This window comes from Grus americana, chromosome 28 (genome assembly GCF_028858705.1).
Source record: "Grus americana isolate bGruAme1 chromosome 28, bGruAme1.mat, whole genome shotgun sequence".
Classification (NCBI taxonomy): Eukaryota; Metazoa; Chordata; class Aves; order Gruiformes; family Gruidae; genus Grus; species Grus americana.
This window is the reverse complement of record NC_072879.1, coordinates 5,205,439-5,227,469: the sequence shown is the minus strand read 5'-3', so window position 1 is coordinate 5,227,469 and position 22,031 is coordinate 5,205,439. Positions and strand designations below refer to the sequence as shown.

Genomic DNA, 22,031 nt, shown 5'->3' with positions numbered 1-22,031 from the left:
ACCCCCCCGCTGCCCTTCGCCCCGGGGCGGGGCTGCCCGGTGCCCGCAGCCCGGGAGGGGCCGGCCCGGTCCGGCGGCACCTGCGGCTCCTGCGGCGGGCGGAGATGGCCCGGCCGGTGGCACTGCCCCCCCGGGACCGGAACCGGGACCGGCCCCGGCACAGCTACGAGGGCTTCGTGGAGAAGCGGGGGCCACGGGACCAGGTGGGCGGGCACCCCCCGGGACCGACCCCGGCACCCCGGGACCGACCCACCACCCCGGTCCCCTCCGCCGCCCGGGGCGTCCCCGCGGAGCCCGGGGTGCCGGTGCCCCGGTGCCTCCCCGCAGCCCCCGGTGCCGGAGCTGAGTCCCGCCCCCCCCCCCCCGCAGGGCTCCCGGAGGGTCTGGGCCGGGCTGCGGGGGCTCGCGCTCGCCTTCTACGGGGGGCCCCGGGACTGCGAGGTACGGGGGGGGGGGGGGGCTCCGGGCAGGACCCCCGGGACGGGGACCCCCGGGTGCGCTGTCCTGGGCGGGACCCTTGAGATTCCCCCAAGCTGGGACCCCCCTGGGTGGGACCCCCGGGATGGTGCCGCTGGGGGGGGGAGTCCCCCAGGGTGGGACCCCAGGACCCCTCCAGGCTGTGACCCCGGGATTGGGACCCCCCGTCCAGGCTGGGGCCCAGAGACACCCCCAGGACCCCCTCAGGGTGGGCTCCCCCAGGGTGGGACCCCTCCAGGATAAGAAACCTCTGGGTGGGACCGGGTGGGTTCCTCCAGACTGGGACCCCTGGGACCCCCCCCAGCTGAGACCCCTGAGGTGGGACCCCTCCCCGAGATGGGACCCCAGAGACACCCCTGGGCCAGAACCCCCCAGGGTGGGCACCCCCAGGCTGGGACCCCCAAGGTGGGATGCCTGGGCTGGGACCTTTGGGTGACACTGGGGCGGGGGGGGGGGGTCCACCAGGCTGGGACCCCCACGGAGGTGAGGGTGGGGGCCCAGCCTGGGGCAGGGGGACGGGGGGGGGCCCCAGAGGGGGCTGAGGCCCGGCGCACTCGTGTCCATGGTGGCGGTGGGCGGGGGGGGCCCACGCTCGGGTGCCCCCAGCCCCTGGAGGTGCTGGACCTGGGCGAGCTGGTGGCCGTGCGGGCTGAGGGCGGGGGCCTCGTCCTCAGGCTGAGGGGACAGGAGGTGACACTGAAGGTGGGGGGCACGGGGGGCTGGGGGCACTGGGGGACACTGGGGGTACCCGGGGGGGCTGGGGACACGGGGCGGGGGAGGGACACAGAGGGCACCAGGCAGGGCAGAAGTGGGGCTGGGGGGGGACCCAGTGTCCTTGGTGGGGTGCTGGGGGACAGTGGGGTCTGGGGACACGGGGGGGGGCACGGGGGGGGGCACAGAAGGGGACACACAGGCATGGAGGGGCAGAGGGGACAGGGGCACGGGGGGGGCACAACAGCCAGGGCTGGGGGACACGGAGGGCGGAGGGGACAGGATTTGGGGACTGGGGGGGCACTGGGGGACATAGTGGGCAGGATTTGGGGGTGCGGGGGGGCACAGGGGACAGGATTTGGGGGTACAGGGGGTGCGGAAGCAGAGGCACAGGGTTACGAGATGCAGGGGCAGGTCTGGGGGGTGCGGAGGCTGGGGGGGGCACAAGGGACAGGGGATGGGGATGCAGGGGGCGCAGGGCACAGGCCACCCCCATGTCCCCCCCGTGTCCCCCCCGTGTCCCCGGCAGGCGGAGAGCCAGGAGGCGCAGGAGATGTGGTGGGGATTCATCCTGACCATGGCAGAGGTGGGCACAAGGCGCTGGCCCGGGGCGGGGGGGTCCCAGTGGCGGTGACCCCTCCGCGCCCATCGCCCTGTGCCCCCCCCCAGCTGAAGGTGCCCACGGACCTGGCGCTGCTGCCCGGCCGCGTCTTCCGGCTCTCGGAGGCCCTGTGCCAGGAGCGGGACCGCAGGGCCACCCCTGGGTCCCCCCCGGCCCCCCCGAGCCACCACCGCCCCTGTGAGTTGGGTGGGTCGGGGCTGGGGGGAGGCTCCAGCTCCATCCTCACTGGGATGCACTGGGGACCAGTATGGCTCGGGTGGCACGGCTTTGGGTTGGGGGGGGGCGATGTGGCTGGGGGTGACCGGGCAGGGTGGTCCCCAGGGTGGGGGTGACCGGGCAGGGTGGTCCCCAGGGTCCCCCCCTGCTTCTTCGAGGTGACGCGCCTGGAGGCCGAGCGGCTGCTGGAGCGGGGCGCGGGTGGGGGGAACATGGTGCTGCGCCCCGGGGGGCACGGCCGGGGCATCTCCGTCACCACGTGCCAGGAGCTGAACGGGTGAGCGGGGGTCAGGGGACAGGGACGGGCGGCATCGCAGCGCGGGTCCCCGTGTGAGGGGTGCACCCCCCCCAGGGTGAGGGTCTCCATGCAAGGGGTGCCATCAGGGTGGGGGTCCCTCTGCAAGGGGTGACCCCAGGGCGAGGGTCCCCATGCAAGGGGTGCCATCAGGGTGGGGGTCCCTGTGCAAGGGGTGACCCCAGGGTGGGGGTCCCCATGTGAGGGGTGTCCCCCCACCAGGTGAGGGTCCACATGTGAGGGGGTGTCCCCTCAGGGTGCGGGTCCCCCCCGCTGACGCAGCCCCCCCCCGGCAGCGCGGTCCTGCTGAAGCACTACAGGGTGAACCGCGTGGACCGGGGCTACGTCATCGATGTGGACACGCCGGTGAGCGATGGGGACAGGGACCCCGCACACCCCCTGCTGCCACCCACCCGAGCCCCTGGGCTGGCACCCAAGGGACTGGCACCCATGGGGTCTGACAACCCCAAGGCTGGGCACCCCAAGGCCTGGGTCCCCTCAAGGAGCTGGGAACCCCCCCCCCGCCCAAGGCAAGGAGCCCTGGGAACTGGGACCCCCCCAAGGGACAGGGACCCCCAAGGATCTGGACCCCCCCAAGACTGGGACCCCTAAGGGGGTGAGACCCACAAGGCTGGGACCCCCCCCCCCCCAAGGCCAGTGGGGCTGTGGGCAGGGAATGGGGGACTAAAGGGGGGGACCCATGGCAGGGGGGGTGTCCCCGAGTGACACGGTGTTGTGTCCCCCCCCCAGCATCGCTGCTCCTCGCTGGCCCAGGTGGTGCGGTCCTTCGTGGAGAGCAGCAAGGGCAGCCTGCGGCCCCTGCACCCCGACTGCAGCCCGCGGCTCGGGGGGCTACAGGGGGGGCTACGGGGTCTGGGGGGGTCTCGCGGGATGGTGTTGGGGGTGTTGGGAGCGGTTGGGGGTGGCGGAGGGTCTTTGGGGGGGGGGTGCTGGAGTCATGTGAGCGTTGGGGTGACTTGGGGTGCGGTGGGATGGTGTTGGGGGGGGGCAGAGCTGCCGGAGTGTTGCCGACTGGCACGGGGGGGGTCTGGGGGGGTTTGGGGGTGTCAGGGGTAGGCAGAGTCCCTGACCGCCCCCCCCACTCCCGGCTCTGCTCCAGAGTTGGTGGAGACGGATGGCACGAACGGGGAGGAGACCCGGGGGGGGGTGTGCCCCCCCCAGCCGCCCCCCCCGCCCAGCCCCGTGGGATGGGTGTGCTGAAGCCATCCCCGAGCCCCCATCGCCCTGTGCTGCAGCCCCCGGGGGGGCCGGGGGAGCCCCCCCATTTGGGGCCATCCCGGAGGAGCAGACCTACGTGACCGAGCAGGGTGAGGCTGGCCGGGCTTGGGGAAACTGAGGCAGGGAGGGCCCCCCCCCGCCCCGCCGACCCCTGCCCTTCTCTGCAGGTGAGCGAGACCCCCAGAGCTCAGCGCCCCGTCCCGCCGCCCGCCGAGCCCTGCTGCCACCCCACGACCGCGGTGAGTGGGGGGGGGGGGGCAGGGTGGTCCCTCTGGGGTCACTGGCGGGGGGGGGGCCGGACCCCCGGGTCCCCTGCAGGCGGTCACCTCCCCCCCGCGCCGCGGGCATGGCGGAGGAGCTCGCCAAGAAGCTGCAGCTGCGCCGAGCTCTCATCGAGGACTGACGGGTGCCAGCGCGGGGGGGGGGACACCCAGCTGCCCCCCCACTTTGTGCCAGGAACCAGCTGGGGCAGCAGTGCCCCCCCTCCCCGGGACAAAGCCGCCCCCAGGCCCCCCCCCCCCCCCCCGATCCCAGCACCCCCCTAGGGCTGGGGGGGCACTGGGGAGGGGGGTGCAGTGGCACAGCCTGGGGAGGGGGGGCCAGCTGCAGAACCCCAACCCGCATATTTGGGGGGGGCATCGCCCCAGGCACCATCCCGAATAAAGGCACCGTCCCGCTCAGCCCCGTCTCAGCTCCTTGTGCTGTGGGGGTGGCACTGGGACACCCCCACCCCCACCCCCCCCAAAATCCCCCTTCTCCACCTCGGGCTGGTGCCACCCCGTGCCCCAGCCACGGCCGCGTCACACCTACATCCCAGTTTATTCTTCAGGCCAGAAGCAGCTCTCGATGGTGAGGGGCAACGTGCCCAGCCCGGTGCCAGCGATGGGGGGGTGGCACGGAGTCGGGGGGAGGGGGGTCAGCTGGCAGGGCCGGGGGGTGCCGGCGCACCCCAGCTCTGGGGGCTGGCACAGCCCCGCCAGCACAACGCATGGGGGGGGGGGGGGGGGGGGGGGGTGGGGGTACATTCAGTGCTCTCGCCTTTGGGGGGGTGCCCGTGGGGCGGGGGGGGGGTCACGGCTCTAGGGCAGGCTGGCGTTGGAGCTGCTGGCCGTGCTGTTGCGTTTCTGGAGGCATTTCACCGCGCTGGGCACCTGCAAGCCCGAGGAGACGTGGAAGCTGCCGCACCAGACCTGCGGGCACAGGAGCGGGGCTGGGATGGGGAGGGGGCTGGCACGGGGCTGGGGGGGGGGGGGGCGGCACTGAACCCCACCGCCGGCAGCCCCAGAGGAGCTGCCCAGCCCCTCCCGCCCCTTACCGTGAAGGCGGGCAGCACCGGCTGCGTGAACTTGGCCTTGAAGGTGTGGAGCAGCTGCTTGGTCCTGGCGTTGTAGAAGGACAGGAACCCTGCGGGCACAGGGGTGGGGGCACAGGGCTTGCAGACCCCCACCCAGCCCAGCATCCGGGGCGGTGGCGCTGCCCACGCCGGACACGTTGGTGCCCGTGCCGGTGCCCGCGGTGGTGGCGGTCCCCGCGCCCACCCCACCCCCATCCCGCACCCACCTTCGTGGAAGTTGCAGTAGACGCCGATGCAGTCGGGCACGGGCACGTCCAGCACCTTGGCCTTGTTGGCGTGCTTGGCGCTGAAGCTGACCTGCAGCCAGTTGTTGAGGTGGAGGCACCAGGACGCCGAGGTCTTGCCCAGCTGATCGAATTTGCCCAGGCTGCGATACGCCACCCCCACGCCGAAAGCTTTGCTGTCCCGGTCGTACCGCACCTCCCAGTAGTGGTCGTCACCGTCGATCAACGTGTCACCTGCGGGCACGGGGCACGGCTCTGCCCGCGGCACCCACGGGGTGCCCCGTCCTGTCCCCGGTCCTGCCGGGTCCCCCTGGGTGCCCCGTGCCACCCCCTGCGCCCTCAGGGTCACCCTCTCCCCTCCGCGTCCCCGTCCCCTCCTGTGCCCCGGGTGTCTGCGGGGCCCCCACCAGCACCCACCGGGTGCCCCCGGCACTCACCCAGAACCGTGTAGGACTCGGCGGTGAAGCGATCTCTGCCCCCGCGCCCCGAGGGCATCCTTTTGGGCGACTGCACCACCCTAGGACGGACACACGCCGGAGAGGAGGGCTGGGTTGGCATCGCCCGGGGTGGGGGGGGGCAATGGCGGGGTGACAAAATGGGGGGTGACATTACCTGGCAGGCGAGTTGGCGGGTGAGGCTGTCCTGCCCTTGCCGTCCTTCTCGCGCGCCTTGACGTCCTGCACCTTGCCCCCCGTGGCGTCCCACTCCACGCTGAGCTCCTCCACGCGCAGGTTCTGGTGGCACGTGCTGGCGTCCAGCCGAAACATGAACGCTGGGGACAGCCACCGTCAGCGCGTCCCCCCCGCCCCATCCAAGGGGTCACAGAACCCTGGCACGCTTGGGAAGGGGCAGCGTGGGGTGGCACGGTGGGGGGGAGTGGGTGCCCTGCACCCCCCGGTACCCACCTCTTGTTTCCAAAGTGACCGGCTCGGAGAACTCGCCCGCCACAGCCTTGTTACATGCCCGTACCCGAAAATTCATGTACTTCATGTCAAACTTCAGCCCTGCGGGCACAGCAGGGTCACAACGGAGGGCACGGGGGGGCAGGGGGGGGCACCGCGACCCCCATGTCCCCAACAAAGCCTGGCACTGCCACCAGCCCCCTGGGACAGCCCCAGACCCCTGCCACCCGCAGCACCTGCTCCCAGCCTGGCGCATTTGGGGCCGGCGCTGCCCCCCTGTGCCCTCACCGGAGAGCGTGTACTCGGTGCCCTTGATGCCCTCGACCACCATCCAGGGCTGGTCCTCCTTGGCACGGGGGGGCCCCTCGAAGTTGGTCCTGCGGTACTCCAGCACGTAGTGGTCGATCTTGCTGTCCTCGTCGGGCATCCTCCAGGCCAGCGTCACACAGTTATCGGCCACCAGCGACTCCGCCAGGTCAATCTCGGGGGTGCTGGGCACTGCCCGCAGGAGCAGCCGTGCCAGTGTCCCCCCCCCGCTGCAGCCCTGCTGCCAGCCAGGGTGTCCCCAACACCCCCAGGGACCCCCGGGGCACCCAGAGGACCCATGGGCTCGGCACCCGCAGGACCCGCAGGCACAGCACCCTAGGGACCCCCCCCCCCCCATCCGGCACCCCAGAGGCCCCGGGCGCGGCGCCCGCCTTACCTCTAGCCACAGCATCCGACCCCCCCCTCCTCCCTCCATCCCCAGCACCTTCTCACCCCTCTGGATGGGGTACCGCAGGGTGCCCCAGGCCTGGCACCCCCCCCAGCTCCTCACCCACCCCCTGGCACCCAGCAGACCCCTTAACCCCTGAACCCCACCCTCGCGCCGTCCCCTTGCCGGGCTGGCACGGCTCTCCACGCCCCCGGCACTGCCCTTCCCTCGCGCTGGGAGAACCCACCCGCCGTGCCCTGTCCTCCCGCGTCCCCGCGTCCCCGTCACCCGCTGCCCGTGGGCGATACCTGGCAGGAAGGCGAGGGCCTGGAGCAGGCGGCGTTCCTGGGCAAAATCCACCATCAAGTGGCTCATGTTGTCGCTCACCTTGGCCTTGAGCGAGAGGCGGAAGGCGGGTGCCATCGTCACGCTACGTGGGGGGGGACAACACACGGGGACGTGGGTCAGCGGGGCCGGGACCCAGACGCCCACCCAGCCCTGACCGCTCACCGCCCCCCCCCGCCCCACGTGGCCGTGGGAAGGGTGGGCAGAGCCACCCTGGCACCCGCAGAGCCGCCCGCCGCAGGGCCCTGCCTGGGAGGAGGGTGGGGGTTAGTGGGACTGGGGGGCACGGGGGTGCCGTACCTATCCTTGATCTGTTTGGCAGCCTTGCGAGCGCAGAGGAAAAGAGGAGGAAAAATAAAAAAGCAGGTGAGAGGAGCAGTGCCAGGAGCCAGCGCGGTGCAGCGTGCCCGGACCACCGCCCCGGTGCCAGCGTGGCGGAGCGCGCCCACGTCCCCGCTGCGGTACCCAGCAGAACAGCACCCCCGCATCCCCGCCCCACGGCACAGCACCCCCATGGCACAGCACCCCATACGCCCGCCGGTGCCCGCCCCGGGTCACCGGGCAGCTCAGGGCAGGTCTGGGATCACCCCGGGGTGGGGTGGGGGGTGTCTCCGTGCTCCCACCCAGCCCCGCAGCGGGCACAGCCAGCCCAGCGTCGCCCCAGCGCAGAAAGAAAGAAGGGTGCCCACCCAGGGTGAGCGCAGCGTCGACCGGCGAGCACGGGGCGGGGACACCCCCAGCGTGGGGGGCAGCCGGCCGGGGACATCTCCCCGCGGCGGTGGGGACGCACCTGGGGGAAGTCGTGGTGGTTGGCCGTCCCCAGGGCCTGGTTGGCCGCCTCCAGCAGCTCCTCCGAGCTCTCCAGCGCCTTGGCGCACGCCGCCAGCTGGGCCTGGCGTGGGGAGGGGAGAGGGGCAGCGGTGGGCGAGGGTGCCGGCGTGCGGAGGGACGCGCCGGGCGGGCGCTCACCTGCAGCTCGTAGGTGCGGCTGGCGCGGTCCTGCTTGATCTTCATCAGCATCTCGTCCTTCAGCTCGTCCAGCAGCGCGTACAGCGACTGGAACTCGCCCTCCAGGTCCTCCTGCGCCCGCGACGAGTTGGCCTGGTCACAACACCCGGGGCGTCAGCGGGTGCCGCCCCACCGCGGGACCCCGGTGTGGCGGGGGTCCCCAGGGGGAGGGCAGGGTCCCCCCGGTACCTCCACATTCTGCATCATCTGCTTGAGGGAGTAGATGAAGTTCTGGATCTCCTCATTCTTCACGGCCAGGGTGGTGATGATCTTCCGCAGAGCCTCCTGCCCGGCCCCCCCCGCCCGCGGTCAGCACCCCCAGTGCCCCCGGGCCCCCCCAGGCGTGCCAGGCACCGCCACGGGCAGCCAGCGCCCGGGTCTGCGGCATGGCGGGAGCGGGATGACTTGGCAAGCGTGCGCGTGTGCGCGCGTGTGTCCGTGTGTGCGAGGGCAGCGAGGGGCGACAGCCCTGCACCCCCCCTCCATCCCTCCCTCCTGGCCCCCCTCTTTCGCCATCCTTACCCCCTGCACCCCTCCTTCCTCCACACCTCCACCCCTCCTTCCTCCAGACCCTCATCCCCTCCATCCCCTCTTGCTCCATCCCTCCATCTCCTCCTCCATCCCCTCCTCCTCCATCCCTCTCCCTCCTCCCTCCATCCCCTCTTCCTCCATCCTCCCCTCTCCCCCTCCATCCCCCCCTCCTCCCCCTCTCCCTGCCCCCCTCCCCTCCCCGCCCGGCCCGGCCCGGCCCGGCCCCACCTGGTCGCCCATACCGGGCCGGCCCCGCCGCCGCTCGGCCCCGCCGCCACCAACAAAGGGGGAGCGGCGCCCCCCACCCCGCCCCGCCCCGCCCCGCCCGGCCCGGCCGCGGGGCACCACGGGAAATGTAGTCCTGCGGCCCTGGCGCCGCCCCGAGGCATGCCGGGAGATGTAGTCCGTGAGGGAGGAGGGTGTCGGGGCGGGGGGGGCGGTGAGACCCGCTGGGGCTGAGCGACGGGGAGACCGAGACACCCCCCCCCCCAAGGAACATGGGGCACCCCGGAGAGGGAGAGCTGCTGACAGTCCCCGGACAAGGGGGCCATGAGCCCCCGGGTCTGGGGACACCCCCCCCCCAAGGCAGGGGCACCTCTGGGCCCCCCTGGACGGGCCGCAGCAGCCGCAGGGGTGCCGGGGCAGAGCAGGGGGGCACTGCCACGCTGGGGGGGCTTCCAGCACGGCCCCCCCCCAGCTCTCCCTGTGAGGCCATGCTGGGCCCCCCCCCCCAGCCCGCTGGGGGTCAGGACGCGTCCCCCTCAGGGGGGGATCGGCGGGGGTCCCCGGGTGGCACGTCCCCATACGTGGGGCCAGGCCGGAGTCCCCCAGCCCCCCCTCACCTGCGCTGGGGGCCCGAGGCGATAGCACCCCTTGCCCTTGCTCATGACGGTGCCCCCCATCCCCATCCCACCCCCGTCCCCGTCCCCCTCCCCGGGGCTGCGCAGCGCAGTAGCAGGAAGCCGTGGCGTCACGAGGAGCCAGCCTGGGTGACGAGGGGCACGGTGGTGCTTTGGGGGCGAGGACAGCCTGGGGACAGGGACCCCTCGGGGACAGGACCCCCCCTCGGGGACGCAGCCCCTCAGAGCAGGGGGCTGCGCTGGCACGGGGATGTGGGAGCTCGGGGTCCTCATCCCCCTCCTTGGCGGTGAGTGGGGGGACAGGGCTGGCTAGAGGGGACAGAGGGGACGGGGCGGGGGACCCTACGGCCTGTGGGGTTGGGGACGGGCAATTTGGGGGGGGCTCTGGGAGGGGGGCACGGGGCTCAGGCTGGCCCCTGCGTGATGGCCGGGGCGGGGGGGGGCTGCTGGGGACGTCTGTCCCGAGGGGGGATCGGAGAGGGGTCGGGGACACAGAGGGAGGGACAGACGTGGGGCCAGGGTGGGGACGGGTGGGTGGACAGAGGTGGGTGACATGGCTGTGGTGGGGGGACAGGATGGAGGCAGTGGGGATGGCTGGGGAGGACCCGGGGAGGGGACAGGATGGGGCCAGATAGCATCTGCGGGGACAGGATGGGGCCGGAGGGACGTGCAGAGCGGTGTGTGGGCCAAGGCGCAGCGAGGGGGGGGACACGCGGGCTGCAAACCCGGCTCTCGGTCCCTGGGGCACCCCAGCACCCTCAGCCGCACGGGTGGCCCTGGGGACAGCCCGGTGACAGCCCCCCCGAGCCCCCCACGCTGCTCCCGGCAGTGGGTGCCCTGCGGGTGAGCCAGGAGCCGGGCGAGGCGTGGGTGGCGGCGGGCGGCGGCGTGGCCCTGCAGTGCCGGGTGCTGGTGGCCGAGCCCTGGGACCTGCTGCGCCTCGAGTGGGTGAAGGACGTGGGGCGCGGGGTGCTGTGTGCCACCCGCCTGCGCCCCGCCGCCCCCGTCCCCTCGTTCCTCTGCGCCCCCCGCCTCCGCCTGGCCTGGCACCCCCCCCGTGCCACCCTCAGCCTCCAGCAGGCGCGGGGGGACGACGCCGGGCGCTACCTCTGCCGGGTCACCCTCGAGATCCCCCACCACAGCACGGTCACCGGCAACGGCACCCTGCTCGGCGTCGGCACAGGTACCGGGGGGTCCTCGCTCTGCCGCTTCGCCCCGGGAATCCCCGGGGGCTTTATGGGGTCCCTGGGAGGTGGCATCACCATGGGGGTTGGTGGGGTCCACGGGGGGAGGTGCCTGGGGGGTTTGGGGTGGCCACAGTGGGGAGGGATGGGGATGGGGACGGGGACGGGGACAGGGACATCCCTGACCACTTTCCCCTCACCAGCAGCACCTGATGGAGGACATCCGGGTAAGTGTGTCCCTGCTGTCCCCGCTGTCCCCCCCGTCCCAGCGCCCACGTGCCCGGGTGCCGGCGGTGCAGAGGGGGTGACCCCAGCCGGGTGTCCTTGCAGGGCTGGTGTGGGGGCTGGTGGGGGCCCTGGGGGGCACGGCCCTGCTCCTGGGGCTGGCCCTCCTCGGCCGCCGGTGCTGCCGCAGGAACTCAGGTAACCGCGTCCCCAAATACCCCCCCAATACCCCGTCCCCCCGTGCCCGTCCCACCCCACGCCCAAATACCCCCGTGCCCACCTGCCCCACGTACCCCTCTGCCTGAGCACCCCCATACCCCCCCCCTCCCCTACACCCTGTCTGCTCATCGGGGCTCACCCGGGGCTGGGGGCACCCAACGGGTCCCCCCGGCCGTGCCAGGCACCGTGCCGTGTCTCGGGGGACAGGGCTGGCCACGCCTGGCCCTGCGCCCCTCCGACACCCGCTGCCCCCCCCAGACACGGACATCTACCTGAACGTGCTGCACCCCTCGGCGCGGGCCCCCAGGAAGCTGGTGCCACCCCCCGTGCTGATGGAGAACAGCACATACCAGGAGGGGCCGCCGTGGGCACCGCGCCCCCCCCCCACCCCCCGGCCCTGAGAGGAGCCGTACCCCCGTGTGCCGCCGGTGCACGGCTGGGGGGGGGGGGCACCCCTCCCCTGCTCTGCCTTTCTGCAGAAAGCCCCCCAAAAAGCTGTTTTGCAGGATCCTGCCACCCCGCTCGCTGTCTTCTGTGCGGCGCCCGCAGCAACCCCCCCACGGCATCCGGTGCCCCCCCCGGCGCACCCAGCCTGGCCCACCGAGCGTGGGCCGGTGTGCCGGGGGGCGGCGCGTGGTCGGGAGGCAGCAGGCTCCCCGCGCCTCCTAGTTTCGGGGAAGCCGCTCTGCGGTCCCGCGGCCTCGTTTCACACCAGCACCTGGCACGCCAGGGCTGCCGGCCGCACAGGAAGCACCCGCTCCCCCCCCCTCCCCGAACAGACCCCCGGGGGGGGGCCAGCACCATCATCCTCCCCGCCGCCGCATGGGCAAGCTTGTGTGCGGTTGACGGCGGGTGACCCCGAGCAGTGCCACCCCCCGTGCTTCGTCCCCAAGGCCACGGTGGTGGTGGGGGGGCCGCATCCGGACACCCCCCTTGCCCAGACCCCTGGGCTCCGGGAGGGGTGGTGGGAGGGGGTGCGAGGGCAAGAGCCCAGCGGTGAGACCAGGATGGGACCGGTGGCAGGGCCACCATGCCTTCCCCCCCGAGGCACCATAGAGTTCAGCCCAAGAGGGACCAGAGCGTCGCCATGCCTACCTGCCGCAGAGCTCACAGCCGGGGCGGGGGGAGGCTGCACATCGGCTTTTAATGGGGGTGCTTTGCTGCAGGACTGGCGGGGGGCACAGCTGGGGGGGTCCCCGGCGGCGCTGGGCTCACAGGGGCTGCGCGGCCACGGGGTAGAGCAAGGAGAGGTGGCGGGCGCCGCGGACGGGCAGCGCTCGTGCCGTGTAGTGCCGCACGGCCTCGGGCACCGAGGGGAAGGCGGCCCCGGCGCGGCCAAGCACGAAATGCTGCTCCCGTGTCCGCGTGAGCTTCACGTGCACGAAGCCATGGCTGCTCCTGCGGGCGGGGAGGGGAAACTGAGGCACGCGGCGCACGGCCTGGCCACCTTTGCACGCACGCACACACGCGTGCGCGTGCGCATCGACGTGGATCACAGGGGAACGTGCAAACGCACGCCAGCGGGTGGGCGCAAGCAGCAGGCGCGCAGCCCAGCCCCTCTGTCCAGGCACCCCCCGTCACCCCCCCACGCCTGGGCTGTCCCCGTGCCCCCCCCGCCAGCCCCGCGCTCACCTGAGCGAGAGCGAGTAGTCGTCGGGGCTGGTCTCGCAGTCCCGCACCAGGAAGCTGCCCTCGCGGCACAGCGCCAGCAGCGTCTCGGCGCCCGCCCGCCCGATGGGGCCGTGGTACCACCTGAGCGGGCGGCACGCGTCACCCCGGCACGCGGCACCCCGGCACCCCGCCGTACGGTGCTGGGAGCCCAGGACCCGTCTGCACCGTGGGGCACCCTCTGCGGCATGAGGACCTCCACAGCCCGCAGGGTGCCACGGGGCACCTTCGACGTCATGAAGACCGACTACGGCATGGGGCACCCATCCGCGCCAAAGGGACCACCCGTGCCATGATGGAGCTCTCTGCCATGGGGACCCCCGAAACCATGGGGACCCCCCCATGCCATGCGGCACCCTCCACACCATGGGGACCCACCCATCCCAGGGAGCACCCAACACCGTGGAGACCCCCCCATGTCATAGGGAACCCTCCACACCATGGGGACCCATCTGTGGGGGACCCCCCCACCCCAGAGGGCTGCCTCCATGCCGTGATGTGTGACCGGGATGTCGGGGCCACCCCGTGGAGGGGAGACCCCCCCAGACTCACGTCTGCTTCTCCAGGGGCAGCGAGGTGTCCACGTGCCTGGGGCTGGGGGGGCAGCTCGGCCGGGTGCCCGCGGGGGGCCGGGGGGGCCGGGGCAGCTGCCGGGACAGGCTGGGGGAGCGCTCGGGGCTCTCAAACTGCACTGGGGGGGCAAAGGAGGGGGTGTCACCCCACCGCGGGGGCCCAGCACCCCTGCCTGCTGCTGGGGAGCACCCGGTGAGCGGGCCACCAGCTCCCAGTGCCAGAGCACAAAGGAACGTCCTCGATGTCCCCACCATGGCTCTGCCCTGCTGCGGTGCCCCGTTGCCCCCCCCAGGATGGGACCCATGGGTGCTGGGGGACGCGGGGCTGGGGCACCCCGGGGTGGCACCCAGCATCCCGTGATGCTGTCACCTGCGAACGCCCGCGAGATGTGATCCTTCTTCCACTCCCAGGGCTGGTCGTACTCGTCGGCCGGGCGCTCGTCGTCGCGGGGCAGGCGGCTCTCCCGGGCGGGGGGCACCCCCGGGCCCTCCCCTGCCGTCTCCCACTCCTCGTAGGGGGTGTCGTAGAGCTGGGGTCCCCGCCGCGGCCTCACCCGCCGGCCCTCGCCCTGCCGCGGGCACCCTGGGGACAAGCAGGTGCTGGGAGCCGCGGCGGGGCCGGGATGGGTGGGAGGCACCCCGGCCGTGGGACCCCCGGGGATGGGTGCTGGGGGGGGTGTCCAGGGTGTCACCCACCTGTGGCCTCGCTGGGCTCCTCCTCGCAGCCACCCTCGGGCGCGGGGTCCTGCTCCCCGTCGAAGGGCTCCGAGTACTCGCTCTCGCCAGGGCCCTGCAGGTGGGTGCCCTGGGTGGGACGGGACCCCCGCTGCCCCCTCCCAGGTCCCCAGCCCTTGGGTCACCCCCCCGGCACCCTGCAGGCTCCCCCGGGTCCCTGCCGTGGGTGTCCCCAACCCTTTCCCTGCTCTCTCCCACCCGGTCCCTTTGTCCCCCGACCCCTCTCCCCTTCCCCCCTCCCAGTGACCCCGCCGCCCCCAGCCCGCCCCCCAGTTCCCTCTCCCGGTTCCCCGTCCCCGGGTACCCCACCGCCCCCCCCGACCCCTTAGCTCTCCCCGGTTCCCCTTCCCCAGCCCCCTGCGGTCCCCTCGGTCCTGCTCCCCAGCCCCTCTCGGTCCCCACCCGCCGTCCCCATCCCCCCCTCATCCCCTCTGTGCCCCCCGGTCCTTGCTCCCCGGTCTCCCCGCTCTCTCCCGGCTGCCCCACTCACACCTCTCCGGTCCCCCCCCCGCGCTGGTTCCCGCTCCCCGGTGCTCCCGGTGCCCCCCCAGTTCCTCTCGCCGGCTCCCCACAGCACCCCCCGCTCCCTTCACCGCCCCCCCCGGTGCTCCCCGCTGTCCCCCGCTCCTACCTGCTCCAGCCGGCGAGGGCCTCCCCCCGGCCCCGCGCCCCCCACCCGCACCAGCCGGTGCCGAGGGGAGGCAGCGGGGCCGCGGAGGGCAGAGCCGGGGGGAGCGGTGGGGGGAGCCCCGGTGCCGGTGGGGCGGCGCTCGCCGCCGCTGTAGTCGGGCTGGGGCGGGCGGGGGGGGGAACGCCGGGCCCCCCGGCCCAGGTACTCCCGGAGCCACTTGGCCATGGCGGGGCCGCCCGGCACCGGGACCGCGGGCGCGCCGGGACCCCCCCGCCGCCACCGCCGGGAGCCGCTTTGTGTCGCCGCCGCGCGCGGCGCGGACCGGAGCCCCCGGCCCCCCCCTCCCCCCGACCCCCGCCTCGTCGGGGGGGCACCGACACGGGGGGGCGAGACCCGCGGGGGACAACGGCGGGGGGGACACGACACGCCGGGAGCCCCGAGAGGGGAAGGCTGATCCACCCCCCCAACCCCCCCGCGGTGACGGGGGTCACCGGGACCCCCAAGTGACACCGGCCCCCCGTGCGTGTGTGACACTGGGAGAAGGGGGGGGGTGTCAGCGGGCCCCTGGCCCGGCGGGTGGCACACGGGCTGTAGGACCCCCCCCCGGCTGCCCCTGGGGGGGTCAGGGGTACAGGGAAAGGGCTGGGGGGGGGGGCGCCGAGCCCGGGGGCTTCGGGGGACTGGGGGGAAGGTGGAGCCCCCCCAGCTGCAGGGTTACCCACACCCCCCCAAGGCGAGCTTGTCACGGGGGGCAGGGGGGGCCCTGCCCTCTGCCCCAGGGTTTGGGGGAGCCCCGGGACCGTGTTGGGGGGGCAGGAAGGCCGGGCCCCCCCAGCCATGGCCCGACACGGCCCCTGGTATTGTGTCTTCCCAGAACAAAGGTCCCTCTGCTGGGACTGGGCCTGGTGCCGGGGGGGGACACACATGTGGGAGTGGGACACTGCTGGGGGGCTATGGGGGCCCCCCCCTTGCCGGCCCCACAGAGCGGCTCCTGCCAGCCCCCATCCAACACAAACCCGGGGCTGAGCCCCAGATCCAACATTAATATTTGAAGAGGCTAATTACAACGCATGTGCGAGGAATGCTAATTGGGGCAGGGGGGAGCTGCCTTTTCTCCCGGGCTCTCAGAACCGCCTGCCCCCCCCCAGCCTATGAGCACAGAGCTGTTTGTGAGGCTCTGAGAGCGGGCTAATTAGCAAGAAGCAGCTCGTCAATTAGTGGGGGATGCCTCGATAAGGGGGAAGGTAGGTGAGGAGAAGGGGAAGAGCCCCAGACCTCTGGGGCAGATGGGTGCCCCAGGGTGGGTCAGTCCTTCCTGGGGGTGCGTGGACCTGTACCCCCAGGGTGGGGGTCCTGCGGCAGGACCTGCTGCCTGTGTGCAAATTACTGCGCTGGAAGATGACGAGGCACCTGGCTCTGACACATCAGGTTTATTAGTGGGTGGTGGCTGGGGTACAGGGGGGAAGGGGGCAGGACAGCCCCCTCCCTGCAGCGTGGGGCCAGATGAGCCCCCCCATGTCTGCCTTGCAGCATGCGGCACCTCCTCCAACAGGAGAACAGTGGGGGATTTGGATCTGAGCCCCACAGGGCCCGAGAGGAGGTGGTGGCGGGTCCTCCTGTGGCAAAAGAGGGGTGCTGAGCTCCTGCTGGCTCCCTGCAGGGACACAGGGCAGGATGGCGCTCAGGTCCCTTTACAGCCACAGGAGGGTCGGTGAGTGATGTACCCGTGCCCAGGCACAACCGGGGTGGGGCTGAGGGCAGCGGGCACCATCAGAATGGAGAAACCACGGTCCCGGCTGGCCCTGCTGCTTCCCAACATGTTACAGGTGCGGGGCTGGGACACATCCTGCTCTGGGGCTGGCTGGACGCTGGGTTTGGGCCCAGCCAGCCTGGGACAGCAGCGGGGCTTGCCACTGGCCGCAACGCAGCAGCGATACCCTTGTCTGAGGAAGCTGTTGTCTCGACCGGTTCGCTCCGCTGGCGGTGCGAGCCAGCGAGGGTGCTGGGGCCTCGTCCCTCTTGCGGGATGGACGCGCACCCCGGGCCGGGCAGGTGAAGATGCCGGGACTCCAGATGGGCTGGAAACCCCGCCGGGCCCGCCGGCTGCAACGCCAGCTCTGCGTGGGGCTCTGGAGAGCAGCTGCTGTCAGCCGGGAGGGGGGAACGGCCCGCGGTCCCTGCTCTGGGCTGGCTCGCTCGCTCATCAGTCACTCGCGCTGTCCTCGCTGTCCGAATACGCCCCCAACAAGCCGAGAGAGGACGTGGTGCCCGTTGCTGTGGGAAACGAGCCTGGAAGTGGAGCGAGAGAGCACACACGCCATCAGGTAGGGCCCTCCCCACTGCCAGCAAACCCCGCCGGCTCGGCGCAACCAGCCGTGTGGAAACACAAGCCAGCCTCGCCGCTCCGGCTGCTCGCGGCTGGAGACAAGGCAGCCGGAGCCTGAGTCCGAGCGGTGCCTCGTCCCCCAGCCTGAAGGTGAAATTGGGCGGACAAGGAGACCCCGCTCCCCCTTGGCTGGAGCCTCCTGCTTCCGCCTCGCGGTAACGGGAAGAAGCAGCGAGGTTGGCCCAAGGTCTGCAAAAACCCTCTTCTCCCTCGGCAACCCCCTGGGAGATTTCGGCCACTGGGAAGGAAGAGAGGAGCCAGCTGCGAGCGAGAGGCAGCGTCACAGGCAGGGAGCTGGGAGCTGAGCCCTTGAAAGCCGGGCAGCTCCTCCAGCATGATTTGGCTGAACAGACCCCGCCAGCAGCCAGGAGCAGGTGGCTGGGGAAAGCACAGCAAAAACAGGCAACTACCAGAGCTGTCCTTCCTCGGGATCCCCGGAGGGCAGAGGGACTTACTAAGCCAAAGGCTTTAGGACCAACCAGCCCAGAATCTATCGATTCATCCGCTCCTTCCCCAAATCCACAGGTCCTCTGGCTTCCTGGGGTGGTGAACAATGAGGCGCTGGAAAGCCTTTCTGCTTGTTTTCAGCCCTTCTTTAAAGGTTCCAAACTCCGACAGTTTGGCAGGTTTTGTAATCAGGCCCCAAACCAAAGCAATTTTCTTGCTTTTCCATTCGTATCTCTCTGTTGTGACGCTTCCCAGCATCGTATCAGTGCAGAGACGCTGTTTTGAAGCTTCTGGCCCTGACAGTCTAACTCCAAGGCCCTGGCTTAGCGCCAAGGGCCAGGAAGGAACCTCTCCTCTATCAGGACATCTCCTGGAAACGGGGACAACCCTGTGTTCTTACGCCATCACAGCCCCATCTGTCCTGCAACAAGGCCTTGCTCCGAGAGCATTCAGACTCTGAAGACAGAGCTAAACGTCGCTTGGGTGCTGCCAGACCTAAACATCACTTAGGTGCTGCCAGGCCCCTCCCTGATGGCCCAGCTCAGGTCACCCCGTCCCCACGTGAGCGGTTACCGGTGTCGGCCGTGGTGCCTCGGTTCTCTGTCCCATTAGTCAGGGCAGGACCCGGCTTCTGCTTCCTCACTGTGACCAGCCCGGCTAACTGGGGCTTGGTGTTCAATTTGCCCACGCTCCGCTCCCAGCTCTCAGTCTTCAGCTTCTTATTCTGGGGCTGAGGGTCCTGCAGAGCAGAGCAGGGGTGTTAGGGTGCTCTGGCCTCGGCACGAAGGCAGAGGGATGGGGGAAAAAGGGGAGCGGTGAAAACAGCGGCACAAAGCAGGAGAGACACGAGGATAGCTGCTCGGAGCAGCCAAGGGGGGTATTCTCCCTCCGCAGCGACTGGCACAAGCTAGACAAACAACAGGGATGTGGATCTAAACGGCCACGAAACAGTACTTGGAGACAAACGCCTGTGACAGTTGAACCCAGCCTTGCGCAGCCGCGGGCTGGCCCTGGGACGCTGGGGAGCCAGCTGCGTGCTGCACAACCTCTGCCAGCCAGGACCGCGTGCCTGCAGGTGGTCCGGCCTCTGAATCACACTCCCCCGGGCACGAGGATTAGTGCCGGGCCAGGGAACATCGCTGAGATTAACCCCAGCCCAGCTCAGAGACACGGCAGCTTTGATTCATCCAACCGGACAGAGGTCCCCGCAGACACGGATCGACATCGGAGAGCAGCAGTGCAGGGGCCTGTCTGTGGGGATAATCCCTCCCTTGCAAGCCGGGCACTGAAAGCTCTTTTGTTCTGCACGTCTCCAACGCGGACAAAACAGAACCAAAGGAGAGGCTGTCCCAGGCAGCCGTTTCATTGCCGTAATTTTCAGAGCGCTGAAATCGTGCCTGAAGTACAACCCGGGCACAGGCGAGCCTGTCTTTTCCAAGCTGAAAGGGAAGCTGTGTCCTGAGTGAGGACGGGGGCAGCTCCCTCCCAGCCTTTGTCAGCAAACGCGGTCTAAAATCACCAACTGATCCCTGTCTCCTTTCAGCCCAGTGCACAGGGACACAGGCTTTCTAAGCTGCTCATGCGTGACAGGCGTTAGGGCTGCAGCATCGCAGGGACAGAAGAGACAACAGGCATCCCAGGACAGTGGATTTGGTCTGGGGGAAGAGGTGCGGTGGGTGGAAGAGGCTCTGCCCCCACTCACCTCCTGCAAGATGTCCGTAGGTTTAATTTTCGCCACAGGCTTCGTACGTGATTTTGCAGGTTCTTCGTCGGAGTCGGAGTCTACCAGCAGCCGCCGGTTCTGGGCCTGCTCCAGCATAGCTCTGCAAGGAGAGGGGCCGCGCACGGAGGGTTAGAGCTGGCTCTGTTCCACCGCCGTGCCGGGCGGTGCCGGCCGTGCACCGTGCCTGTGCTGTTTGCTGTAAGGGGAGCTGGAATTCAGCAGCAGCGCAACGCGATCCACCTTCTCAGGTGCTTTTTAAGAAGTCATGTTCAAGCAGCGCCCGAAGGTTGGTAATGCTGAGATCTGCAGCCTCAGCCCGGTGCAGAAACCCTCTGTGCAGGCGAGGACATTTCTCAGGGGGAGTCGGGCCCCTGCGGCAGCCCGGATCTCCCCACCAGATGGGCCAGTGACACCAAAACCCCTCCACCTCCCTAAACGCTTTGTCACAACAAACTGTCCCCAATCTCCTCCCAGCCCGCTCAGGACGACATCCCACCCATACAACTCCTGGGAACTCAGGCCCCTCAGGCAGGGCCCCCTTGGGGCGCTGAGGAAAGGGCGAGACACAGCCTTGCCTGGCCGGGGCCAGCGTGACCCGTTTCACACGCCCACTCACTTCATCTCTTGCTCGTCCTCCTCTTGCTCCTTGCGCTTCTGCTCCTCCTCGTACTCCTTGTACTGCTTCAGCATCGCCTCAAAGTCCACGTTTGCCTGGCGCTGGTTGAGTTCCTTCAGCTCCTGCAGGTTCTCCAGAACCTCCATCTCCAGCTTGGAGTCCTTGGTTCGGTTCTCCAGGACCTGGGTGACCAGAGGGAAGTCGGGCTTATGTGAGGTAGCAGAGCCTGCCAACAATCTCCAATGCCGCCTCCCCCCCCGCCCAGTACAGGGCAGGAAGCACTAAGAGGATCATCATCCTCCTCATCATCATTTTTGGGTCTTAATAGGACAGGAAAAACTGGGGCAAGATGCAGCCTGTCCCAAGTTCCAGCACAGGAGGAAACCTCCTGAGGCCAGAGCAATACCTCGGGAGCCTGGAGAACTACACTGACGGCTACGATGTCTCCTGCTTTGCTGGGGAAAGCTGGCCAGGGCAGGAGAGGTTTGACTTCTGCAGAGAAGAGCACATTCCCCTACCTTCATGGGATTGTTGAGCTCTTCCTCTTCTCTCTCCTTCTGCATTCTTTTCTCCTCTTCCTCCAAGAGCTTCTCAGCTTGGAAGTTGCGAGTTGCGCCGTGCTCCATGGTGTAGTCTGTGTTCTCGGGATCTGTCTAAGGAAGAAACAAGACACCAAAGTTGTTGTATTGGGGCAATTCTGCTCCAGCCATCCTGTGGCCACTTCCAGAGCTGCATGCAAATGTTTCCCAATTAGAGCAGACAATCACCCATGGCCTTTTGTTCTGCTCCAGCTGATGCGCTGCAGCTCATGGATGGGTGAGATATTTCAGAGCTAAAAATTGGCCATGAAAAGGGAAGATACACCAAAAAGCATCTGCCCAGACTAGGTCTTTGCCCGTGGGGCCAGCACCCAGTCATGTCCACAGGCTGCACAGCCTCCCCAGAAAGCGAGAGCACAGAAAATACAGAACATATTTCACCTTGAAAGTGATCTCTGCCAGGCAACGTGTGCACTTGATGTAGAAGCGGAAGATGGGAAGTCCCAGGTACACCTCATTCTGAACAGTCTCCTTACGGGCATTAAACTTCTTGCCTTTATAGATGTATTCACCACAGGTCTTGCATCTAGAAAAGGAGAAAGAAAAGTGTGTAGCACATCAGAAAAAGGGAACGAACTATTCCCAAGCACACGCCTCTCTTGTACAGCTGCTTCCTTCTGACCGGTAGAGCCCCTCTTACCGCATGTTGAAGGGGGCCATGAGCCGCACCACATACTGTCGGTCCTTTGGGAGTTTGAGCTTTGGGATCTTAGCAGGATCGAAGTCCGGCGGGTAGTATTTCTACGGAGACAGAAGAGAGACGTGTGCGTGCTGGGCGCAGAGTCACCCCGAGCAGTGTGAGCCGTGGCAGGCAGGCTCAAAGCTGCCACATCGGCCTAAGGGAACAGCTCCACACAGCAGGAACCAGCGTGGTCCCAAGTGCCAAACACCCACTCCACCACTCCCCGCCAGAGCCAGGCAGTGGGACTTGTGTCCGTCTGTCTGTCCTCGGCCCCAGCCCCTCACCCCTTGCATGATTTTAGAGCCTAACTCTCTTGCCCCTGCCAGTCCCCCCAAGTGCAGCCAAGATCCCCAGCCTGGGGATCCCCACCCCAACCGCCCCCTCCCAGCCTGAGAGTTCCCTCAAGGACCCCTCTTCACCTCAGGAACCCCCAGCCGACCGGCCTGGGGACCAACGTCAGCGATCAGGGAACCCTCCCCAGGACCAGCCCGGCCTGCGGACCCCCACAGACCCCCCCCCCTTCAACTGGGGGACCCCCCCCCCCAACTCACGTTCAACACCTTCCGCTCCGACATGGCTGCGACCTCCCTCAGCCACCGGTGCCACCCAGCAGCTGTCCCCCGCACCACTCGCCACTTCCGGAAAACAGCCCCGCCCTCCTCTACCGCTCATTGGTGCGACGAGCCGCCGCTCAGCGGTTTATCGTCTGTTACTGGCTATCCCTGCTGTCTGTCAATGAGCTCCGCCCACCGCCCCTGTGCACCGACAAGAGCCCGCCGGTGCTCCGCGGCCCGAGAAGAGGTTCCGCCGGCTCTGCCCGGGGCGCGGCGGTGCCCCGGCTGGGGCTGGGGGGCTCTGGAAGTCCC

At 69.9% G+C, this 22,031-nt stretch overlaps 5 protein-coding genes across 10 annotated transcripts; 2 read left to right on the top strand and 3 right to left on the bottom strand.

The window, feature by feature from the left end:
- Positions 1 to 6: 6 nt before the first annotated feature.
- On the top strand, positions 7 to 4,219 carry STAP2 (signal transducing adaptor family member 2; the record flags this gene model as incomplete). The annotated part of the gene is made up of 10 exons (XM_054805969.1): positions 7 to 441; positions 1,084 to 1,179; positions 1,718 to 1,774; positions 1,858 to 2,000; positions 2,163 to 2,303; positions 2,618 to 2,687; positions 3,072 to 3,192; positions 3,442 to 3,488; positions 3,625 to 3,649; positions 3,728 to 4,219. Coding segments are annotated over 10 exons (1,371 nt in total), but the record flags the coding sequence as incomplete, so codon positions are not given.
- Positions 4,220 to 4,372: 153 nt separating this feature from the next.
- Positions 4,373 to 8,915, bottom strand: FSD1 (fibronectin type III and SPRY domain containing 1). 2 transcript variants are annotated; one of them, XM_054805396.1, is made up of 13 exons: positions 8,847 to 8,915; positions 8,277 to 8,372; positions 8,049 to 8,180; positions 7,870 to 7,971; positions 7,380 to 7,402; positions 7,043 to 7,164; positions 6,329 to 6,538; positions 6,044 to 6,142; positions 5,751 to 5,910; positions 5,576 to 5,655; positions 5,121 to 5,372; positions 4,876 to 4,964; positions 4,373 to 4,750 (listed from the first exon to the last, which is right to left on the bottom strand). In XM_054805396.1, exons 1-13 carry the CDS (start codon positions 8,856 to 8,858, stop codon positions 4,640 to 4,642), a joined length of 1,488 nt encoding a protein of 495 aa, XP_054661371.1. In that variant the 5' UTR covers positions 8,859 to 8,915; the 3' UTR covers positions 4,373 to 4,639. The 2 variants fall into 2 exon arrangements, with proteins under 2 accessions (XP_054661371.1, XP_054661372.1); XM_054805397.1 differs by lacking the exon at positions 7,380 to 7,402 and having other exon boundaries at positions 4,572 to 4,750; positions 6,329 to 6,468.
- A 336-nt stretch (positions 8,916 to 9,251) lies between these two features.
- Positions 9,252 to 11,614, top strand: LOC129197274 (translation initiation factor IF-2-like). Of its 5 annotated transcripts, none has more exons than XM_054805545.1 (5): positions 9,252 to 9,765; positions 10,549 to 10,661; positions 10,866 to 10,889; positions 10,993 to 11,085; positions 11,365 to 11,614. In XM_054805545.1, exons 1-5 carry the CDS (start codon positions 9,332 to 9,334, stop codon positions 11,505 to 11,507), a joined length of 807 nt encoding a protein of 268 aa, XP_054661520.1. In that variant the 5' UTR covers positions 9,252 to 9,331; the 3' UTR covers positions 11,508 to 11,614. The 5 variants fall into 5 exon arrangements, with proteins under 5 accessions (XP_054661520.1, XP_054661521.1, XP_054661524.1 ...); XM_054805546.1 differs by having other exon boundaries at positions 9,256 to 9,765; positions 10,869 to 10,889; XM_054805549.1 differs by having other exon boundaries at positions 9,284 to 9,765; positions 10,308 to 10,661.
- Positions 11,615 to 12,242: 628 nt separating this feature from the next.
- Positions 12,243 to 15,024, bottom strand: SHD (Src homology 2 domain containing transforming protein D). Its single transcript, XM_054805629.1, has 6 exons — positions 14,713 to 15,024; positions 14,043 to 14,136; positions 13,717 to 13,929; positions 13,327 to 13,465; positions 12,739 to 12,858; positions 12,243 to 12,504 (listed from the first exon to the last, which is right to left on the bottom strand). The coding sequence occupies exons 1-6, from the start codon at positions 14,935 to 14,937 to the stop codon at positions 12,318 to 12,320; spliced, it is 978 nt and encodes a 325-aa protein (XP_054661604.1). The 5' UTR covers positions 14,938 to 15,024; the 3' UTR covers positions 12,243 to 12,317.
- Positions 15,025 to 16,127: 1,103 nt separating this feature from the next.
- Positions 16,128 to 21,792, bottom strand: YJU2 (YJU2 splicing factor homolog). Its single transcript, XM_054805874.1, has 8 exons — positions 21,717 to 21,792; positions 21,124 to 21,224; positions 20,865 to 21,009; positions 20,403 to 20,537; positions 19,885 to 20,066; positions 19,248 to 19,368; positions 18,119 to 18,284; positions 16,128 to 17,001 (listed from the first exon to the last, which is right to left on the bottom strand). The coding sequence occupies exons 1-8, from the start codon at positions 21,738 to 21,740 to the stop codon at positions 16,916 to 16,918; spliced, it is 960 nt and encodes a 319-aa protein (XP_054661849.1). The 5' UTR covers positions 21,741 to 21,792; the 3' UTR covers positions 16,128 to 16,915.
- Positions 21,793 to 22,031: the final 239 nt, after the last annotated feature.